Here is a 20,932-nt window from a genome sequence, read left to right on the forward strand (position 1 = left end):
CAGACTTTATGCCTTCAAAATGTGATACAAGCTTGTCACATGTGTCTACTATTAAATACTGAGCCGTTACCGTTGACACCCGCACAGAGAATCCATGCTTTAGTGTCAAACACAAGCAGTTTTCTAACACTCTACTGTTAGATGTGAATAGTATTATTCCCATTTAACATTTTCAGTTGAGAGTTAAAACAAAATAAGACATTGAGGTTTTAGATGTCTCCCTGCATGCCTGAATTTAATATTAATGTCATCACCGAGCCCCTGAGATAGCCTAAAACCTGCAAGACAGGGGTCATCTGTGACCATTAGCTCTTGCCCTTTACCATTGGGTGTGTATGTTAAAGTGAGTGAATTAAATAAAGTGTGAGTAAGCTACTTGTTTGTATCACCCAGTTAATCAACAGAAGACACGTGTATGCAGCATCGTTATAGTGTTTACCTTCTAAAGTCCCCAGTTCAAATCTGGGTTGGGCTGGAAATTAGCCTGTGTGGAGTTTGCATGTATTCCCTTAGCATCGGATTTTTCAGGCTGCTCTGGATTCCTCCCGCAGTCCAGAAATGCTAATTTGAGGAAAATTGGTGGATGTGGGGAATTTCACTCATATAGCACTTTTCCACTGCTGGAGAAGTCCCCAAAACGTTTGCATTAATTGCATTCACCCATTCACACACACACACACACACACACACACACACACACACGGAGGCGACTGCCATGCATGGTGTTCAACCCATCCACTGGGAGAAATTTAGGGTTCAGATCCTTTTGCAACGAAATCTAACCTACAACCTCCTGATGGAGAGATGATCACTCTACCAAATGAGCAACAGCTGCCCAAATGTGTGACTGTGTAGTCAAGCTAGACAACATGATAGATCAAGGATAATCCAACAGAAGGGTGGAAGAATGTATGAATGTGACCGTTCAGGCTCCTACGCAGACTCTTTTTGGTCTGACTCACCCAAAACTGTGTGGTCTGGAACAACACTCACTTTCCAACTTATAGTGAAAATATTGCAAGAGACACACCAAAAACACGTGATTAAAGTTTGGGAAATGTCACCACATCGTGTGCAATGCCATAAGATTCCAGGTGAAATCAGATGAAACACTGAGGTGTTTCTCCTCAGACTGTTTCTGTGTCAGGATGCTGAGAATGGGTCAGGTAAGTTGAGCCTTGTATTAATGTGAAGTGTTTCCACTGTCCCTGTCTCCCCCTGCTTGTTTCTCATTAGCTTGCCTCTTGTCTTATTGAGTTACCAGCATTGATTACTTCGCAAAGACAGATGGGGGCGCCAGAGTTTCTCCACTGTGACTGAGCTTCCTGTGACTGTGGCCTCAAAATGAGCAGTAATGGAGGATATCTGTTGACGTTACTGCTTAGCTGAGGATATTTGGCAGGGCTGGAGTAGATGGATGGTGAGTGGGATCAAGAGGAAGAAAAAGTGGAGGTTTTAACAAGATCCATTCAACAGCATTCATGCTCAACCAAGAAGAAAAAGGGTGAGCGCAGCAGAGGTATGGTGGCACGCAGATAGTTTACAGCCCCTCTTTTAATCTCCTCTGTGCTGAATTTGAGACATCAGCCAGGGAATACTCAGTATGACTGCACAAATGCTCTCCAGCCAGTGTCTCTTAGACTACATATTGCAAAACAAACCGTGGAGTATGTGAAATTTATGTTCTCGACAGCTGCTGCAAGTCCCCCTCATTATTTATTAAATGATCGGTCCTGCAGGAAAAGCACTCCTAAAGTGACTGTATAAAGTTATTTCCCCCTGGACAGCAGTGATGATGAACCGCAGGGCCCTCTGCCTGCAGAGCAGACCGGCGTTATGATGTATGAGTGTGAAGTCCGTCTAGAGATCCTCTTATTAAGAGGCCACTTAACAGTTGTACCCTTGAACAACATCAACAAAAGGAAAAAAAGAATAGTGTAGATCAGAGGATTTGGAGGAGTGGGAACATGAGACTGGGCTGAGTATGTTATCGAGACAGAGAGGGATATAACAGACCCATTTTAATCTGAGCCATTACTGACTATTCTCACTGAGTTGCAAAGATCAATGTTGGTCTGAACAGCAGCAGAGATTAAAGATCAGCCAGTGGAATTCAGAGCTTTAACAAAAGGCAATGAGTAGTGGGAGGGCCTTTGGTTCTGCATCTCAAAGAAGATGCTACATGATCACCAGTTCTGAGGAAATTATCAGTCTGCTGTGCTCAAGAGGACCTTTGCCGTTCCTCCTGTTCTCCCTCCGTCCACTGAAAACACGTTATTGAATTTACTCCACTGGTTCATTGCCATGAACTGGTCCAGTAATGCAAACCTACCTAATGGCTGGGGCCTGCTGCGATAATTAACGCAGTGATAGAATTGAAGAGGAGTTTTATTGTGCATCTGGAATAATGTCCTCGGTGTCTAAACTGCTGCCTCTTTCACCCTTAAGTTGAGACAATTGAGTCTTATTTGCAGCGAGTATCTCCAGTGCCTTTTGATGATGTGAGAAATCTTTTAATGTGATAATAAAAATCTGTGTTTGTTTGAGGCAAAGAGAAGATACTGTTCAAATCAATGATCATTTCTCGGTGTGCTAATGATTGAGGCAACCCCAGGCTGCAATAATCAGAACGCAGATAATAAAAGCACTCCTGAGACTGGATGCGGCCCTGAAGTTCCTTGTTTTGTTTCCCAGCAAAACATCAGGCGATGCATCAATCATGGAAAGTATTTTTGGGCTTATTTTCCTTCAGAGTGGCTGCTGGGGTTTTATTTTCTTTATTAGACTTATTGAGTCTTAAAATGAACAAACGTCAGCTTTTATGAGGTATAGCATTCAAAGCAGAGCGGTTCAGCGGGTGCTCAGTGATGAGATGCTTTTGCTTTCGTTCTGTTTCTGTTTTGACATTTTAAAAACCTGACAAGGTGAATCCTCAACGTGGCCTCACACACTGTCCCATAATTAATATCTCTTTTAATAAACAGTTATGGTTTCTACAGTACAGCTTAAACACTACAGTAGGAGGTGGGAGCCTTAAGGGGATCACAGATCAAATCTAATTAGCCGTACCTAATCCATGAGGGGAATGTCTTTATATTTATCCAGCTCCTTTAACTGCTTTTTGCCTTCAGGTTGCAAGATGGGAAAATGTCCTGAGGGTCCCATAAAAGCAGGAACACTTCAATGAGCAGTGCTACTGAGCTGCTGCTCCTTTTGTGTCATGGTGTTTCAGGAAACGCTCTGTGCTGCGCTTCCAGGAAAACACGAGGAACAGGGTTTCCACCAAAGGTTCACTGGAAATGAACCCAGACCACCCATGCTTACTCATCCTTTTTAATTATTCTTGTCATTCTCTAATACCCCTGTCTGTTTCAGACAATTATTTCATTGACTTTTGCTGAATGGTCCATTTTTTTTTAAAGGATATTTTAACACTTTAATTACTTTGTGGCACAAACTGTCCATTAACTGATGTTGGTGCCAAGTCCTCTTAACATTACCTTCCATCATTTTCTCATCCCCCCCCCACCCTTTTTTTTCTGACAACTTTTTCCAGGAAGAAGAATAAGACGACTCGCAAGACATACAAGTTGCATTATGGGATCTCATTTCCTCCAGTCCCATCATGTTTGGTCTCAGAGGAGCACAGAGGCAAAGGTAGGATGTTTCAAAAGCTACAAGGCTGCAACCTTTGCCGTCTCAAACTACCGCCTGCTTCTATTTGAGTGAAGGGAATGGATTTGGTCAATTATTCATTAAGTAAGCATGAAGCTTTCTAATGTTCTCTGGCTGCTTTCTCCAGTGTGATCCCCCCCACCCTCACCCCCCTTCTTCTTTTGATGCCCTGCAGCTGTCAGTTATCTGTTAAAGAAGAGGGGTGATGAGGCCTTTTTTCATAATTTTTTTTCTTTTTTCATTCATTACAGCTTTGTTGTTTTGGTGGGGTTTATGTTAACGTTTCATCTTAGCAGATAACTGCTGCAACCCTCAAGTAAACTATCCCTCACTCTCTGTCCTGATTGAATTAGCCTTTTGCTCCAGTTATCGCTCATGCTGGCAGTCATGGCGAATTTCACCATGTGAGACTGCATGATAAAAGACAGGATTTGATTTGCATTCATGAAGCACTTTGGAAGTTCAAAGAAAAGTTACAGACCAAAATGAAGCACACACATCGGCCCAGCTGACGGTGTCTATTTCAGATATCACAGATTTTCCTCCGTAATTGTAAATACCAGCGAGCGCCACACAAGGTCGTTGGCCATCAAAAAGCTCCCTGTCATATTTTAGTTTGAGGTGATTTCACTGGACATGTTTTGAAATGCCTTTCCCTTTCTCGGGTCAAAGATTGTAAAAACAGCAGTACGGAGGGGACGGCTCATGTGTCCCGGTGACACAGCCTGAAGCTGCAGCCGCATGAAGGAGTACAACCATCAGCCAGTATGAGTCTTGTGCTCCAGCTGCAGGCTGTGATTCAGAATTGTCTGGAGGCTTGCTGCCAGTTACCAGAATTATTGCCTGAAAAGAAGCGTTTACTGCACAGAGTGGATTTGGCTAAAATTGCTTTGATGGATTGTGGCTTCGCATTGATAAGATCTTTCAGTGTCAGCTTTGATGAATTTTTAGACTGAATACAGATGTTGTCTGCAGTATGAACAATGCATGGGATTGAATTACATCTCCAGCATAACATCACGCCCCATCCGAGGCACACGAGCATCGATCCATCGCACATCTTAAGGAAGAAACGTTGACATGACATGCAAGACAAACTCAATAAAGCCTGCTCCTTGGCCCATTATTTTCTCATCCTTTTGACAATTCAGAGCTCTTCCCTGAATGTAATATTTAGTCTTCTGACTTGTCACGTACAGAGAGGTGACTGGAATGAAAAGAGTGTGGTCTGAATTAGCAATAGCCACCTACAGATTAGCTGGAGAGGGTCCTGGACGGTTTGCTTACCAGTTGAGTGGGAAGTGAAAGGGAAGAGCAATCAGGGTGACAATGTTAATTCCAACACCCCCTGTGCGCGAAAACACAGGCTGCAAAGACATATGGAGCCTCTCGGTGTAGGCCGCTTTAAATCATCATATTTACACACTTTAACAGCTCACATCCTGGTATTTGCATATATATTGGTGCATTTACAAGTTCTGCAGTTTCTTTAAGCCACAAATGAAACGTATGGTTATGTGAGCGTGTGATCTCGCAAATGGAGTGCAGTGGGGAAACAGCAACCTGAAGTTCAGATATGACTTGTGAACACGGGGCCATGAGTTCAGTTCCTCCGGGATGAGAAGAGTGCAGCGCATGAATAATTCCTTCTTCATCAACTAATGGTAGTTTTCCTGAGCGAAGCGCCTCGAACTGTGTTTGGATACTGGAGGAAAGCGCGTCGCGGAGGACAGAAAAAAAAAAAGAAAGAAAAAAGAGGCGCATTTGTGACTTTCTCTGAACGGGAGGCTTGAGTGATTTCCCCCCCCCCCCCCCCCCCCCCCCCCCCCTTCAGGAGCGGATTATGTGTCGCACATGCTCAGCCGCCGTGAGGAGGCTGGAGGAGGCAGAGACCCTCCTGATCCTGACCAGCACGCAGGGTGGGGTTCATCACACCGAGGAGCCGCGTCCCCGTGCGCCGCCGCCACGCCCCCGCGCCCGGCGCTGTCCTGAGCCGCGGTGCTGAACGCTGCCTGCAGCGCAGCCGTGCTGCATGGAGCCAGGAGACGGATCTCCCAGGATGAAAAAGCTTAAAGTTCGCAGGGCTCTCCAGGAAGGATCGCGCCGAGAAGGACCATGGCGGAAATGTTTCTCAACTGTTTCTCCTTTGTTTTCTGAATGATTTTGCCGCCAACCACTTGGAGGTACAGAACTTGCCACCAACATGATCTGGGGTGTTTTGTTATGCTGCCTTCTGACACCGGCCGCTGGATACCAATCGCCGGAGCGGCTGCCTTTCTTTCACGGGCATGTTTTTGAAAACTCGCCAGTGGCTTCTAAAGTAAACGGACTTAGCATTCCGGTGAGGCGCATCAACGCGCAAAAATGGTGCCCGTTCTCCGGGATGCACTTCAAACTGTACGGGAACGGGAGTGAAGATTTCCGCGCTTTCGCCCACCACAACCGGGGAAATATATTGCTGAAAACTTCCAGGGTTTTAGACAGAGAGACTCGCTCAGAATACCTGCTGGGCATCGGTCTGTGCTGCCAGACCTGTGCGTCAGAGGCGGTCGTTTTCCAGGTTGCGTCGGTAAAAGTGGACGTTTTGGATACCAACGATCACGAGCCCACTTTTCGCACTGCAGACTCTGTTCACATAAGTTTAGACGACACCACGGCTCTCCGCAGCGTAGTTTACAGGCTGGAGGCTTTCGATTTGGACAGTGGGAAAAACGCAGAGTTAACCTACATCTCCGTCCCCAAAAATGGCAGTTTCTATGTTGTCCCGAAAACAGGTGAAGTTTTGCTGGTCGATTCTATCCTGGGGCTCCCCTCTGAGGTCAGATTCTATGTGTATGCCAGAGACCACGGATGGCCCCCTCTGACCAGCAGACCCGTGCTGGTGATCATCGCTCCACAGCGGTGGTCGACGCGCCCCGCTGCGCGGTCAGTGCGGGCAGGGCGCGCGCCCCGGGCTTTGCTTGACCCCGGCGCCCTGCTCTCCCTCAACGTCTCCGAAGACGCCAACATCGGCTCGCTCATAATGAGCCTGAGTCCCACCAGGTTTCAGTCATCCAGCTACGAGTTGATTTACCCCGAGCCAGAGAGCTCCCCGGTCTCCGTGGGCCGAGACAGCGGAGATGTGACCATAACCAGGAGGCTGGACAGGGAGACGGAGCCTTTCCTGGAGCTCACCGTTAAGATTCAGGATAAACGAGGTGTGTTGAATATTCCTCCCTTAATCTGCACTTAAGTGAGGCCGTGCACCCCCGCCCCTCCTCCCTCTTGCATTGTGGCGATGATGCCCTATTTTAATGAAATGCTGCTCTTTACATGCGCCTGGTAAAACTGTGCCGCCATCTGGACACCTCACACTTCATCAGCGGAGCCCCTTACAGCAGACCTGACATTCTGATCTTATGCATATAGGAAAGATGTTGTGCAGCAGCACTTATTCCACAGGTGTGTCTCACCATTCACTCCATATGGGTAGCTTCTTGGGAAAAAAAAAATCCCATATTTTTCACATTAATTAAAAATGCACAAATATTGTAATCATTATGCAGGTAAGTAGCTCAACCAAGCAAAGCAGATAAGTTTTTCAGTCCATGCATAATGATATTTTTTTAGACTGGTTGTATTCTGTCCTTGATTGACATCGTTTGAGACTGTGAAGTTGCTTTCAGAGCTAATCCTTGCAGAGTGGCAAACCACTGCGACCCCCTCTCTCTCATCTGCTGGCATTACCCCTCTAATCCTTCTCTCATTCACCCTCTAGTCCCAGGGATTTGAAGTAGCACTGCTACAGTCAGGAAACCTCTCAGACATTTGGAGGAAAGGTGAAACTTGCGCATATCAGATATTCCAGTTTTGTGCAGCTCCTTCAAGCCTGTGGCTTCTTATCAAAAATCAATTAAAATGAGAGAGAGAGAGAGAGAGAGAGAGAGAGAGGGGAAAAAATCCACATACACCAAAAAACAAAAAAAATATTTGCTTTGTAATTGAGCCACACAGTGTGCCGGAAACATTGTGCACTATTTTCATTTGAATTGCATGCTGCTGCTGCTGCATTGCACAGCTTGTTCTAGATTGTAATTGCATGGCTGATTGGGGCACATTCTTGCAAAGGGGTAACTGGAGGTTTTTCAAAGAGAGCAAAAAATAGTCGGAATGCTGAGTTGTTGGGTTTTTTTTTTCTTTCCCCTCCTTACAGATGCCTAACAGACTTCAGCCGCTCTAGTTTGACAGATATTTAGATACATTCCTCCATTTTACCTCTCTCACCTGCGAAACTCTCCTCTGCTGATCAAAGACATGGCATGTCCTTTATCCTGTGACTACAGCTTTCCAGACAGAATCCTGATGGGAGTCTGGGAGGACAGGCCTTTCTTCTGCTCGTCTCACTCCCAATCCATGCATACATGTCTTCCTGATAGAATGAGTTCATTTCAGCAATGTGTGATTTTATTTTTATTTTTTTTTTTAGAGGTTTAACCTAATCTCCCATGTGATTTTGCATGCGGGCTTGCTTGGGTGTTGCAGTGCACAGCTCAGTCTCTGAGATAAAGCAGCCAGCTCATGGCCACATTAGAGAGAAAGAAGGACAGACAGGGTAAGGTGTTTTCTATTTGTGCGTCTGTCTTTGTAGATGCTTGTTTGCATGCAAGAGTGAGACAGTGTGGTCGTATGAATATTGACCTCAGATACAATAACAACAATTTTAATGAGGCCCTGTGTGTTGCATCACCTCGACATGCTTTACCGCCGTGAACTCTCCGTGGCACAGAGCTGTCCGTGGTGCTGACAGTCACCTGCTGAATGTCAAACAGGAACACCTTCTGACAGCCGTCTATGAAGACTTCAAACACGACACAGTCAGCAATATTCATCGCTAACCTCAAACATACAGACTTCTATACGTCACCAACGTGGCGTGGAAAGCAGTACACTGGAATAGAAACCTCCTCTACATAACAGCCTCAGACACCAGTGTGAGAGCTGGGAGCACTGTCATAAAGGTGGAGCTCCTTCTGTGCATTCAGCGCAACAAAGCTATATCTTTTTGTTATTAATTTGGGCCTCAATTTGGGAATTCAAATTTTACTTTAATATAGATCTACCAATACTGATGAAAAAGTCTAGCCTTTGATCTTCATCTTCGACATTAATACTGCAGCTACCCTTCCTCTCATATATTCTAATGTCATAATCTATCTTTGGCAGACTCGGGAATGTGCGTATTTGGGATTAGTTTTCTGTTTTCAGGTGTTAGAGTTTGATGTTTGCTTCCCCGGATAAGTCCAAGAATAAACATCTTAGTGTGTGTGTGTGAGAGAGAGAGAGAGAGAGAGAGAGAGAGAGAGAGAGAGAGAGAGAGAGAGTGTGGGTGTGTACATATGTTTATTAACTGGTGAATGCAGATTTCCTAAATGTATAGTGAATGTGTTCATTATTTGGTTAATGTGGGCACAAATCGCTAATCACAGTAGTGCTCGGCTTTCATATGGTAATAAGTTTTCTGTGGGAATGCCGTTATGATTGGCGTCATCAGAAGAACTGTTATTAGTGCTGTTCAAACGGAGAATAACGCTTGATATCTCAGATGGATTACTCTGGCACAGTGCGGATGAAAACGAGGTGGAACAGCGGGTCTGGATTAGTCAGTGTGGGGCCGATCCACAGCGACACGGCTACCTGTGAAAGCTCATCTGCAGCTCCACCGCTGGGTCTGAGACGCGTCTGAACACTGAGCCTTCTTTGTAGCCTTTTGCATTAAACACGACGGAGAAAAAGTTTCCACTGAACGAGTGTTGTTAGCAAAAGTGAAGAGTCTTGTATTGCATTAAAAATTTCAGGATAGAGTGCCTGGCCTGTGTTTGTCATCCAAACAGCCCACACATACCAAATGTTGATTCCCGTTTGTGCGCGATGGCAGTAATTTACCATAACTCCGATATCTGCTTCGCCCTCCCAGATCTTAAATAATTAGTCACAGTTTTGATTGGTATTTTCTGCAGTAATTGATCAGTTAATGTAATCACGCAACATATTGTCACATTTGACTGCCTCCATTCTTTAACCAGAGCGGGCCAGTTTATTCCTCACGCTTGTTTCAGAAGTAATATCCTCATATTACATATTACCATCAGAGTGCTGTGATTCATTACTCCACTTACTTTTTAATTACTCCCACAAAGTTAGAAATTACTTTTGCTTTTATGAAACAAAACAAACTGTTTTGCTTAATTTCTTTTCTTTTAATTATACTTGACTCCAAACTTTTCCTTAACTGAATGAGAAAACTATGTTTTGTAGCTCATCTCCAGAGTGTGCACCAGGATGTGTGGATTTTATACATCTATGTAAGCAAAGGTCATAAAGATACATTTGAGAGGATTTAATTAGGACTTTGCTGCAGGACAGGATAAAGTGGATTTTAGGATGAGCGCTGACGCTGCTCCTCTCACTGACGCATCAGATTTAACATACTGTAGATTCAACTTATTTGCTTAAGGAGGTAGTTCTTTTCTTTTTTTCTCAGGGCCCAATGAAAGTATCCTTCTTTTCTCCTTGACTAGATCCCCTGGTGATGCTGGAGGAATATTTACCTTCTAAACTATATTCAGTACACCCGAAATCCCTTGAGAAAACAATGATATTTTCCTGACATAGCCTCTGTGTATCAAACCAACAGTAAGAGGGAAAAAAAAAGTAAAAGCAATGGAAGTAGGCCATGACTCATGACTCACAGAAACTGGTTATGTGGTGTTGTTTTGTGAAGAGGGAGTGAGGGACCTCTACAGCTCTTCCTGTAAAGGATTTTCGCTGTCCCACAGAGGACGTCAGTTTAGATTTATGGTGGGGATTTTTTTTTTTTCTGCTTTTGGTTGTCCCACCCAAAGAATCCCCTTTCTTTGCACCTGAGTGAAAATCTGCTAATGATATTTGACGGGTCAGAAGGAGTATTGAACGCGTTTGCGCAGCCCTGTGTGAGTTGAAGTGGGGGATATTGGAGTGGTTTCTCCCGCTCCTTTAGGTGTCTGCGGGCATGGTGGCATTCAGTTTGTGGTAATCGCCTCTCCTCAGAATGTTTTGTCAGGAAGCCTTCGTCTGCACTCTCGCTTTCCTCCGCCCTCATCTCTCTTCCCGGCTTCCTGTCTCCTAGTCAACATCTAGCCTCATGCTGTCTTTAATCCAATTTCCCCTCTCCTACCCCCCCCACCCCACCCCACCTCACCCCGAAGTATATTTGCATATTCCCCTTGTGATGTGAAATGAATTGAGAAGAGACCTGATCTCATTTTTGCTGGTAATTTGTGACTGAGGGGCTGTTTGTTTAAATAGAAAACAATTTCACAAAAAGCTGTCTGCATCTATTACATTTACTTTAAGAAAAATAAACGCCCCCCCCAAAAAAAAAAAAAATCACGCCTGTGGTTATTACGCTTTATTTTTAATGCACTTGCGAGCATGTCTGCATGTGCATATACATGAGGATTACTTTTTTTTTCCATCTACATATATAATTGTGTACATTTGTTGCTTCTTATTAAGTGTTGTGATTAGTCTTTCAGCGCTCAGATTCCCTGCAGCAGAGATTCCCCGATTTGCTTCTCCTGACGTAATGTTTTGGAGCTGTAACATGCCTGCAGCGTTAGATTTCTGCTCTGTGGTGTCTCAGATATCAAATGGATGTGTCTCAGCAACATCCCTGCAGCCCTCTCTTCTCTACAGTCCTCGCATGTATCCGAAGCCATGTAGGAGGGGTGAGGGTGTGCGCGCCACTTTTTCTTCTTCTTCTTCTTCTTTTTTTTTTTTTCAATAGATGGGATTAGACTGGAGGAACAAGAGAAAGGACAGAAGCTCTCCTGCACCTATAGAAGAGATATTTAAATCGGATACAGGACATTACTGCTGGGGGCCCAAAAGGGCCAAGACAAACTGCAAAGCCGAGGGCGCGGTCACAGAGGTTGCTCCGAAGATCAGGAAAGTTAAGTGAGGTGAAGGTGAGGAACCTGAGGAGGAATGAGAAAAGACAGAGACGCGCGGAGGCAGAAAAAAGACGGAAGGAGTGTGTAAATGCATGCCAATATGTGAGATTGTTTTTTTCCCCCCGCGCCGCTGTGGGCTTCACCGAAAATAAGTAAAGGGCAGCCAGATGAGAGACAGAGAGCTGTATACTGCTGATGAGAGGTCAGCTTGCTGAAAAATAATTGTCAGATGGTTAGAGGGCAGGAGTGAGAAACAGTTCGGGTGGCAGAAGGGGAATGAGGTGTGCATGTACTCTACCCTGTAGTGCAGAGTGGATGGCTACGGGGCACTGGAGGGAGGGCGGGGGGGTGTTGTAGCATACAGTAGCGAAAAGGGCAATGTGTGCTCATATTTGTCTGAAGATTGTTTGCAGGGGAAATGGAGGGAAGATGAAAAGAAAAGTATGACCTGCCCTTTGGAATGCCGCGAAGACAGAAAGCAAAATAGAGCGATAGAGTGAAAAAAAGATTGTTTTATCTATTAGAGAGAGAGACGCTCTGTTTGACTTTTTCTCTCTCAATAGCAACTCCAATAACTTTAGCCGGTGCGTCTGCCGATAACATCCAACCGGTTTCATCCATAATGCAAAGCCAAGCTGTGGCAAAACAATGGATTGAGCTTTACTAATACTTTCACTGTTTATTGTAACTACATGTAGGGTTTTACTGAAGTCGGCCTGTTTTATAGGAGCATCAGCTTTATAAGTCAAGTAATTTCCATTGACTGGTGATTTGTGGATATTTGTTTTGGTTTGAGTGGGCAGCTCACATGTCTAAAAATAAGGAAAAAAATCTTGGCACCTGTGATAGGAGCATTATTTCTTTAGTTTGCATATTCTTCCTGTGTTTTCTTCTGGTAATCCGGCTTTTTGCACGCATGTTTTTTTTTACAGCTCATCCTGACAGTGTGTCTTTGAAGCAAACGGTAGCGGTAGTGTAGCTTTCTGTCATGGCAGCATTACAGATACCTCAGCTTGGGTCTCAGCGTTCTTATGTCTGCTTATGTCTACTAAGAAATTAAAAAAAAAAAAAAAAGAATGTTTACTTTATAATTTTTTTTACAATTTGCTTGGTGATTTGGTGGGCTGGATTGGAGAGTCTTGTGGGTCAGTTTTGGCCCCACGAGCCTTATGTTTGTCACCCCTGGTCTACACTGTCCTTCACTCAGCTGGTGGAGGCTTCGGCTCCCTGCGACTTTAAGTTGGATAATTCAGGTGTAGCGGATGAATTTATGCGCACAGAGGGGTGTCCCCTCACTATGATTTCATTATTTTTGTCCAATTTCACTCGGTTTCAATGTCAAGTTCCATGCAAGACAAATTAAATTTGTCCTGTTGGACAAAGCTTTCGAAAAGTTATTGAGATCCTGCTAAAAAGTAATTAAGTTGCATTTGTCACTGTCGATATTTCAGCATAATCTACTCATACAGAGAATCTTTCTTTAATTTCTTTGATAAAGAAGCTTGATTCCACAAACTGGTAAAAGCCCGTTTTAAGAGAACCAAATAGAAAAGTGTTGTCTTCAAAGTTCCACATCCGCCTTTTCTTCTCAACAAAAGCGATGTCTATCTCTCCTGCTATCAGTTGTGTAGTTGCAGCGATAGACACGGTCTCTCCCACTCTTCAGTTACACTGTTCTGATATTTTTGTCCTCCTATCCCAAGTTGAGGTTGAGTCGCTGTTGCTGTAGCAGACTGAAGATGATGTACAAGCTGTCTGCGTTTGATTTAAAAGCCGTTTTAACTGAATAAAGCATCATCCAGAGGACATTTATCAAGGGTGAATAATCACAGTGGATCCCCAACAAGTAGCTACTTCGCTAAACTTCACTTAAAACATGAGGCTTGTGAGATATTTGTGTTTTCAGTAACTTTCCAATACAGTAACACCAGAGCATACACGTATCCAGACTGCAGTTTTTAGTGCAGTTTGCTCTGTTATTATGACCAGAAGTGCATTTTTTAGTGTGCCTGTGACTCATTTGGTAGAGTGATCGTGTCCCAGTCAGAAACTTGCCTGTTCGATTCCCCACCTCACATCATCTGCATGTTGAAGTGTCCTTGAGCAAGACACTGAACCACACTCTGCTCCCACTGGATGGGGCGTCTCGTTTTCTATCGCATCTGTGGGTTCAGGGTCAGCGGCGGTCTCCAGGCGAGAGAAGCGGACGTGGGATCGGGAGCTCACAGGCTTGAATCCCACAGCTGACGCGTCGCCGCTGTGGCTCCCTGAGCAAGACCTTTGACCCCCATCAGCTCCCCGGAGCCCCATAATGTGGCGTCCCAGTGCGTCCTAGAAGTAGGAAAAAGGAATTACCCCAGGGAGATTAATGAAACATGATTGATTTGTTTAGTCAGTTAAATGTGTATACATGGTTATTGCACTACTGTTACTATCAAAAAACTCTTGTATTTCTATGTATTTTCTGCATGATACTCAATTGAATGAGCAGTTAGATATTGTCAGTGTGTTGTGGTCCGGTACATTTGAAGCTGGCTGTTGCTGCCTGTCACAGCTGGTGAATCTCCAGGCATGCTTCATTCGGAGCTGTGTTTGCTTCCTGAGGGGCTTAATGAATATAAGTGAGAGAAGAAATGCCACATTTTTCCATGACATTATAATAGCGTCGGTGCTAACTGGATCTAATGTGAAGCACTCATGTCTGACCGATACCTGATCGTCCTAATAAGGTCATTATTGACCCTGATAAGAGATCAGCTTGGTGAAAGCCTGCTGCCATAACAACAAGCAGAGGCGAGGAAGAGAGGGTATTTTGTTGTTTGTCTGCTGATGTCAGGGTTCACTTAAGTGTCCAAAAAAATGTAATTGGAGCCGAAGACAGAGGCTGAGTGAATGTGAACTGCCTCTGTCTGCAGCAGCAGCGAATATCTCTCACGACGCCAGAAACTTTAGCATTCAACCCACATGTATTATATACAAGTTTTGTTGTGTGTGGTGGTGCAGAAGAAGCGAGTCCTGCGTGTGGCACAGTGCAGCGAGGACAGTCGTGGCGACGAGGAGTTTTTATTTGGCCAAGGGTCTGCATTATTGATGCCCATTACCACAGACATTGTCACCTCCAGACGCTGCAGCAGAGGCAGGCGCTGTCAGGTAAATGTCTCTCGGACCTCCAATAGCACCGATTCCCAGAATGCCCCTGTGCTACTTGACGTCTACCTGTGTGATAAATGAGCACTGCTCACACACTGTTCGGAGACCTCATCACCGGCATTGAAGTTTTTCTTTTTCTTAAATATTAAATCTAATCTGCGATGCGCTGACACCAGCTTTGTGGGAGACTTAAGCTTTGAGTTTGTGGGTTTTGTTGACATAATTTAATCATCTGTATTGTATTTGCTGCTGTTGCCGAAATGTGAAAAGACTTGTGATGAACAAAGTAATATTTTAGCTCCCTGTTGGACTGCCTCGTCCCCTGCAGACCTGCCGTTCCCCTCCGTCCATCCAAAACTTTTGTTTTTGACTCCACCTTTGCATGCTGGGTAGTCTCTCTGTGGCATTTCCCCAGAGAGCTGAATTGATTTTGTGGTATTGATTAACTAGGAGCAGTTTTGCTCCCAGTCACAAAACATCACTTTAAGCAACAATTTATATGTCGCAGAATAGGTTGTGACAGACTGCTGCTGATAGTTTACAAACTTGCAGAGAGGTAGGTGTGTGATTGAGCCGCAGGGCTGGAAGAACTGTCCTGAAGTTCTCTAATGAATCAGCCTCTCAGACAGCCTTGTCTATAGGCCAGAATAACCAAGGGAACATCGGAGCTGGGGCTGGGATATGCCGTGGGAATTCAGTGCCCGTGCTTATTTATCTATTTGTTGTTGAATTTCTCAACCTTTTGTACCCAAAGGTCCAATTAGCTGAGCATAACAATGGTTGCAGCCCTGTTCTCGGTGGCCAAAGGAGGCACTGATAAACACACAGGGTACAGACAACTTTGAAAGCTTTTCAGGGTGAACGGCGTGCAAGGAGATTTCTAATGCAGTGAGGAAAAAAGGAGATCACATGGTTGGCCAAGTCGCCTCGTAAGATGTTTTGACATGCCGCGAACTTTGCTTTAGAGTAAAGAGCACAAATTGCACAAATTGCAGTAATTGTGGGACACCAATTTACACAGAGTGTCTTTTGTTGGGAAGATGAAAATGACTGCCATGCATGGCATGCAAATGGTGGAATGAAGAAGAAGACTTGCAAAGATTGAGTCTGACAGACGTTTAAAAAGACTGGAGACGGCGAGAGAGTCGAGGCTTAGACGAGAAAATCTGTTTGAAGACGAGGCCCATCTCATGGTTCGGTTATTCAATCATTTCCTGGAAACAAAAAGATTGCTTCCAACTCCATCACGGCCAGAGGACGTCTGGTTACAGTAGCAGGTGTTTTTGATGCAGAGAAAAAGTAGTGCTGAGTGTTTATGTGGGCTGCGTGGGCTCCTGTAGGTTTTAAAATGACAAGTGTTTACATGAGCTGAAGTTATATGGAACACTCTTCAACCAAATGGTGTAAAGATCACAAAGTAGGACATGAAACGTCTCTTTTTCTCCCAGTTCTTTGTGATCTAACTTGGACACAGAGTTGTAACTTTTGCAATACTTTATCCATATGTAGTTGAATGTTTTTGTTGGGCCTGTTTCAAACTTGGCTCGCGTGTGCTTGAGCTGCATGTTTTTTCTCTCTCTCTCTCTCTCTCTCTCTCTGTCTAACTGCTTTCCAGCTTCCAATTTGTGTCTGTTTTGGGCAGAATGAGAGAACGAGGGTGGCTTTGTTTTTCTATCCTTCTCTCTGCCTCGACACTGTAGGGCTTAATTCTGTGGAGTAATCAGACCATATGGTCTCTACAGTCTTATGATGTGCTGAGAAAGGATGGGATCGCGAGGTTGCAGTGTCATTAGTAGTGCCAGCCTCGCTGTGGAATCACAGACATGCACCGCTGCCATGCATTCAGGATCGGGACCTGAAACTGAATTTGCTGCAGACGTTTCATGACTTTTTTTTTTTATTTCTGCTCAAAATGAAATGGTGGGAAGAAGCTGAATGAACAGTGATAATTTCACAATTATCTTCGAGCTTCTTACGCAACAAAGAGTGCATATCTTTTGTTTAGACTCTGTCAAGTCATTTTTCACAACTTATCGACTCATAATTACTTCTGCCCTTTCTGCCCTGACATCGCAGCTGCTGTTTATTTTAGTAATTTCAATAATTAATTGTGTGAATGTGCGGCAAGTCGGTTTCGATGGATATCTCCGACTGAGAAATGGCTGTGTCTGTCAAACATTAAATTGAGGATCTGTCCCTAAATGTTCAGTTAGCCTTGTGAATAATTGTGCACTCAGAATTACAAACGAGTCACTCTGCTCGTCTTGATATTTGGATTTAAAATGAGAAAACCACATATTGACGCAAATCCTCCTAATGGAACATCAACTTTTTTTTTTTTTTAATGATATTAATATGAGATCATGTTTATCCAGCATGAACATGTGAACATTATCTCAGATTTGGGGCATTAAAGTTGATTAATGTTTCTCTTTATCACATATGTTTGCAATAATCATAGATTTCCGTCATTAATGTTGCTGCGATGGCAGATATTGTGATAAACTGTGATGAGGTGGGGGAGTTTAACACTTGGTTTCTCTCGAACACAGTGGGTGATAAACATTGATCTTGTTTAATCTTGCTGGCCTGCTGCTAATGATGGGAGATGATGGTTCACACAGGACAGACTGCTCACTGGATTAGATATCTAAATGAGGACTTTATCCTCATCCTCTCTTCCTCTTTCCCCATTAGAAATAAGCCACGACGCACTCACACGCAGAGTTACAGTTTAATGCATGTGACCAGTGTAGCAATGCGGATGATGGACAAAACACACGCGCGCGCGCGTGTGTGTGTTGTCGGGAGTGTGTTGTCAGTGTGCATTCAAGCAAGTGTGCAGCATTCAAATTGGAAGGACAATGTCAGAGCTCCAGTCCGGCCTCACACGGCTGCTCCTCACTAATCTGCTGCATTTCCACGGGAATACATTGACAGTGTTCAAGACATTATTCTAGTTTCTTTCTTTTTTTTTTTTTCTTTTTCACCAAAAAAGACAGCAATAGGGTGTTTCCCAGAATACCTCGCTCTCTGTGGTGCACTAAACAAACCCAGGCCCAGGTCTGGTTGCAGTGATAGATTAATGCTGTCTCACCCATACACTGTGGCTTGTTTTCCCATTAAACCTGTGCGGTTGCTTCTGTTACTTCTGCCTGGCCCTGGTCTCACTTTCTCGTTAGTGTGTGTTGGCGTCCCCACTCGTGCGTGGGCCGCGCGTGTTTGTTTGCCTATACACGTGTTTCTATGGAAAGATATCGAAGGCACGCCGTGGACCATCCCCATCAATCACCGAGCTCGGAGGGAAATGTAGAGTGGGATGGAAGATGGAAAGAGAGATGGAGGTCGCCACAGGAAGCGGCATCCTGAGGAAAGCAGAGGAGGAGACAGAAGGAAAAGTGGATGAATGGATGGAGAAGTACAGGCTGGCTCTGATTGAGCTGGGTAGTGTAGTTTATATCCTTTAGAGATAAGGCCGGGGAGCACCGCTCAGCAGCTTCTTCTCCCTGTAGCTTGAACTGAGCATGATAATAAGAAAGCGTGAATGGGGCAAATTGAATTAATGCTGCAGCACACCATAAAAGCCCTAACTATAATGCATTTTAAAATCCTATAATGAGGAGAGAGCTAAAATAATTTCACACTCCAGTGAAGAAGATGGCCCTCTAACAGATTTTGGGCCTGGCTGACACCGCCAGGGCTTTTGTCATTTAATGTGACTCTAGGTGCTATGTCGAAATGATACTTACTCTTACTTCGTAGGCTACGGCGGCATGAGGCGAACTTGGTGAACAAACCACTGAAATTCGTGCAACACATACAAAGTTTAATCAGAACAAGGAGAGAGGCTACTTGCCTGCTGATGTCTCACTTGGGTCAGTTTTACAGTCTCGTGGTAAAACAGAGTTGCAGAGAGGGCACATCTGCCATGAAAGTGCTCCCTCATTACTCTCCATTAACGGCCTATTCAGTGATGGGGACGGCGGTAGGACTTGGAGCCCGTCCCGACGTGTCCAACACATGCGTGCTTACGTACACGCAGAGATAAAAGAAAGCACAGATGTGCGTTTTTGTATGTACGCGTGCGCGCGGGCGGGAACACACGAGCGCATATTTCAGCGGCCCTGCATGCTCTCAGCTGTCCCTTCCTCATCATTAGAGTCACACCGCCATAAAGCTGAAATTACCTCTCCATCATCAAACCGTGGAGGGGGAGAAAGATAGCTCGCTGACACACACTAACACTAACAGACGGGTGCTGATAGAGACTAATGACCGAATGAAAGCCTGGGCTATGAACAGTGCACCTCTCTGCCTGGACTGGAACAGAAGAGCCCAACATGGCATCAACTGCTTTTTTCCTCTTCTGTTTTCTTTCCGTTGGGTTTCTTATAGCTTAGATTTTCCACTTTACCTCCAGGCCAGTCGACGCTGACGGGTGCACATTGGAGCGCGTCACTCGTCGGCTTTCCATTGAACGTACACACTCACACAAGCGTAGACACACACCTACGGACTGCACACTAATTGCTGCTACACACCAGCAGGCAAACAACACACAACACTTGAAGTTATGCAACATCCATACGATCCCCTCATACAATCAGACGCACACATGAAAGCCCTCAAATACACATGGATGCACAAACAAGCCACAATTCAATAAAACATCAATACCCTGACATACTCAAACAGGTCAGAAGCGCACACACACACGATACAAGTTGAAAAAACACACATACACACCACATATTCAATGCTTCTGACCAGCAATTACAAACCCTGAAGCAAGGTGGGACCCTCAGATCTGAGTGACAGCACTGGAATATCCCATCTGGGCGAGTCCTTGAGATTAATCCCGCATCCCACCTTTTCCAGAAGCCACGTGACGGCGCGTCCGTGTGAGCAGTTATTTCATTTCGGTGGTGAGGTGTGTGAGGACACTGTAGACTGTAGACTCTACTGTACATGTGTGAGTGTCTGTTATACCTGCATAAGTGTCCGTTTGGATTGCAGCAACATTACTCTCGCACAGACCTGCGAATAGAAAGCGCACTTCACAGCTTGCTCTAATTATATATGATATCGCTGATCATGGTGAAGATACAATGCTTGACTACTAATGTAGTGCTTATGCAAATGTACCCTAATACCTGTGTGTACAGTTATTTCTCCCCAATTTCAACTTGAGACAAGAAAGAAATCCCACATAATAGATCTACACTTGGAATGTTATGTTAAAATCTCCAACCGCAAATCCAATTTATTTATCTTCACTTGCACATCAAAAGTTTGGAAGGAGGGAGACAGGTGCCTACTGCGTTGCTCTCGCTCATTATTCTGCCTCCCAATCAAGTTTGAAACATTGGAGTTTTGTTCTTGCACAATGAAAGGCCTGTCTGCCGTCTCTGTTAGTGTGCTTTTACCTTCCAATTGTCAGTAATCTTACAGAGAGCCCACAGATGAAGCTGTTTTGTTTAGTCTGTTTCGGAGTTTAGATAAGAGACAAAAGGCATTTTCAGTCGGGGCCTCTGAGCTTTGAAGCTATTTGCCTGGAGAAATGCAAACAGCAATACTGTATATTCTTTGAAGAGACGACTGCGAACCTATTTATCTCGTCTTAACAGTCAACCTGTAACAGCCCTCATTATGCTGTGGGACGGGTATTGATTTCCTGGGAGCGCGGGTTCCCGTTGGCTTTGATGGCGTCTTCAGCATGTGCCGCAGTGTTGGGAGGACTTTTAAAGGTTTTTTTTTTTTTTTTTTTTACGGGCGTTTGTTTTAGGACACATCTGATGTGGATGTATAAATGACACGTGAAAAATATTGCTGAAGTTTTCTTGCAAAAAGTGCTAAAATCAGAAATTTTATGTATGAATTATAGATAGTTCGACTCCTCAGCTATTTTGAGCTTGACTTGCATGACTTTCAGCTGCACTCGCTGGGTTGTATCGGGGATCTTTCATGAGTACAGGTATCAGACCTGACAGCAGATACTGGTGTCTCTGGTTGACATTATCTATTACTTTATTATTTTGAACTGCCTTCTTCGTTTCAAACGTCTATTATTTGAGATCTTCAACTATAATCAGCTCTAATTGTTCCTGATATTTTTGTTTTTTAATATAATATGCAAA

The 20,932-nt window shown here is 44.4% G+C and overlaps 1 protein-coding gene across 1 annotated transcript in view; it reads left to right on the plus strand.

Annotated features, from left to right (window-relative positions):
• Positions 1 to 5,689: 5,689 nt before the first annotated feature.
• LOC115391391 (neural-cadherin-like) overlaps positions 5,690 to 20,932 on the plus strand; it is a 102,125-nt gene continuing 86,882 nt past the window's right edge. The window contains exon 1 of the mRNA XM_030095630.1: positions 5,690 to 6,872. Coding sequence (XP_029951490.1) covers positions 5,879 to 6,872 — 994 coding nt within the window. The 5' untranslated portion in view covers positions 5,690 to 5,878. The remainder of the gene's footprint in view (positions 6,873 to 20,932) is intronic.

The sequence above is a fragment of the Salarias fasciatus genome, chromosome 7 (genome assembly GCF_902148845.1).
Source record: "Salarias fasciatus chromosome 7, fSalaFa1.1, whole genome shotgun sequence".
Classification (NCBI taxonomy): domain Eukaryota; kingdom Metazoa; phylum Chordata; class Actinopteri; order Blenniiformes; family Blenniidae; genus Salarias; species Salarias fasciatus.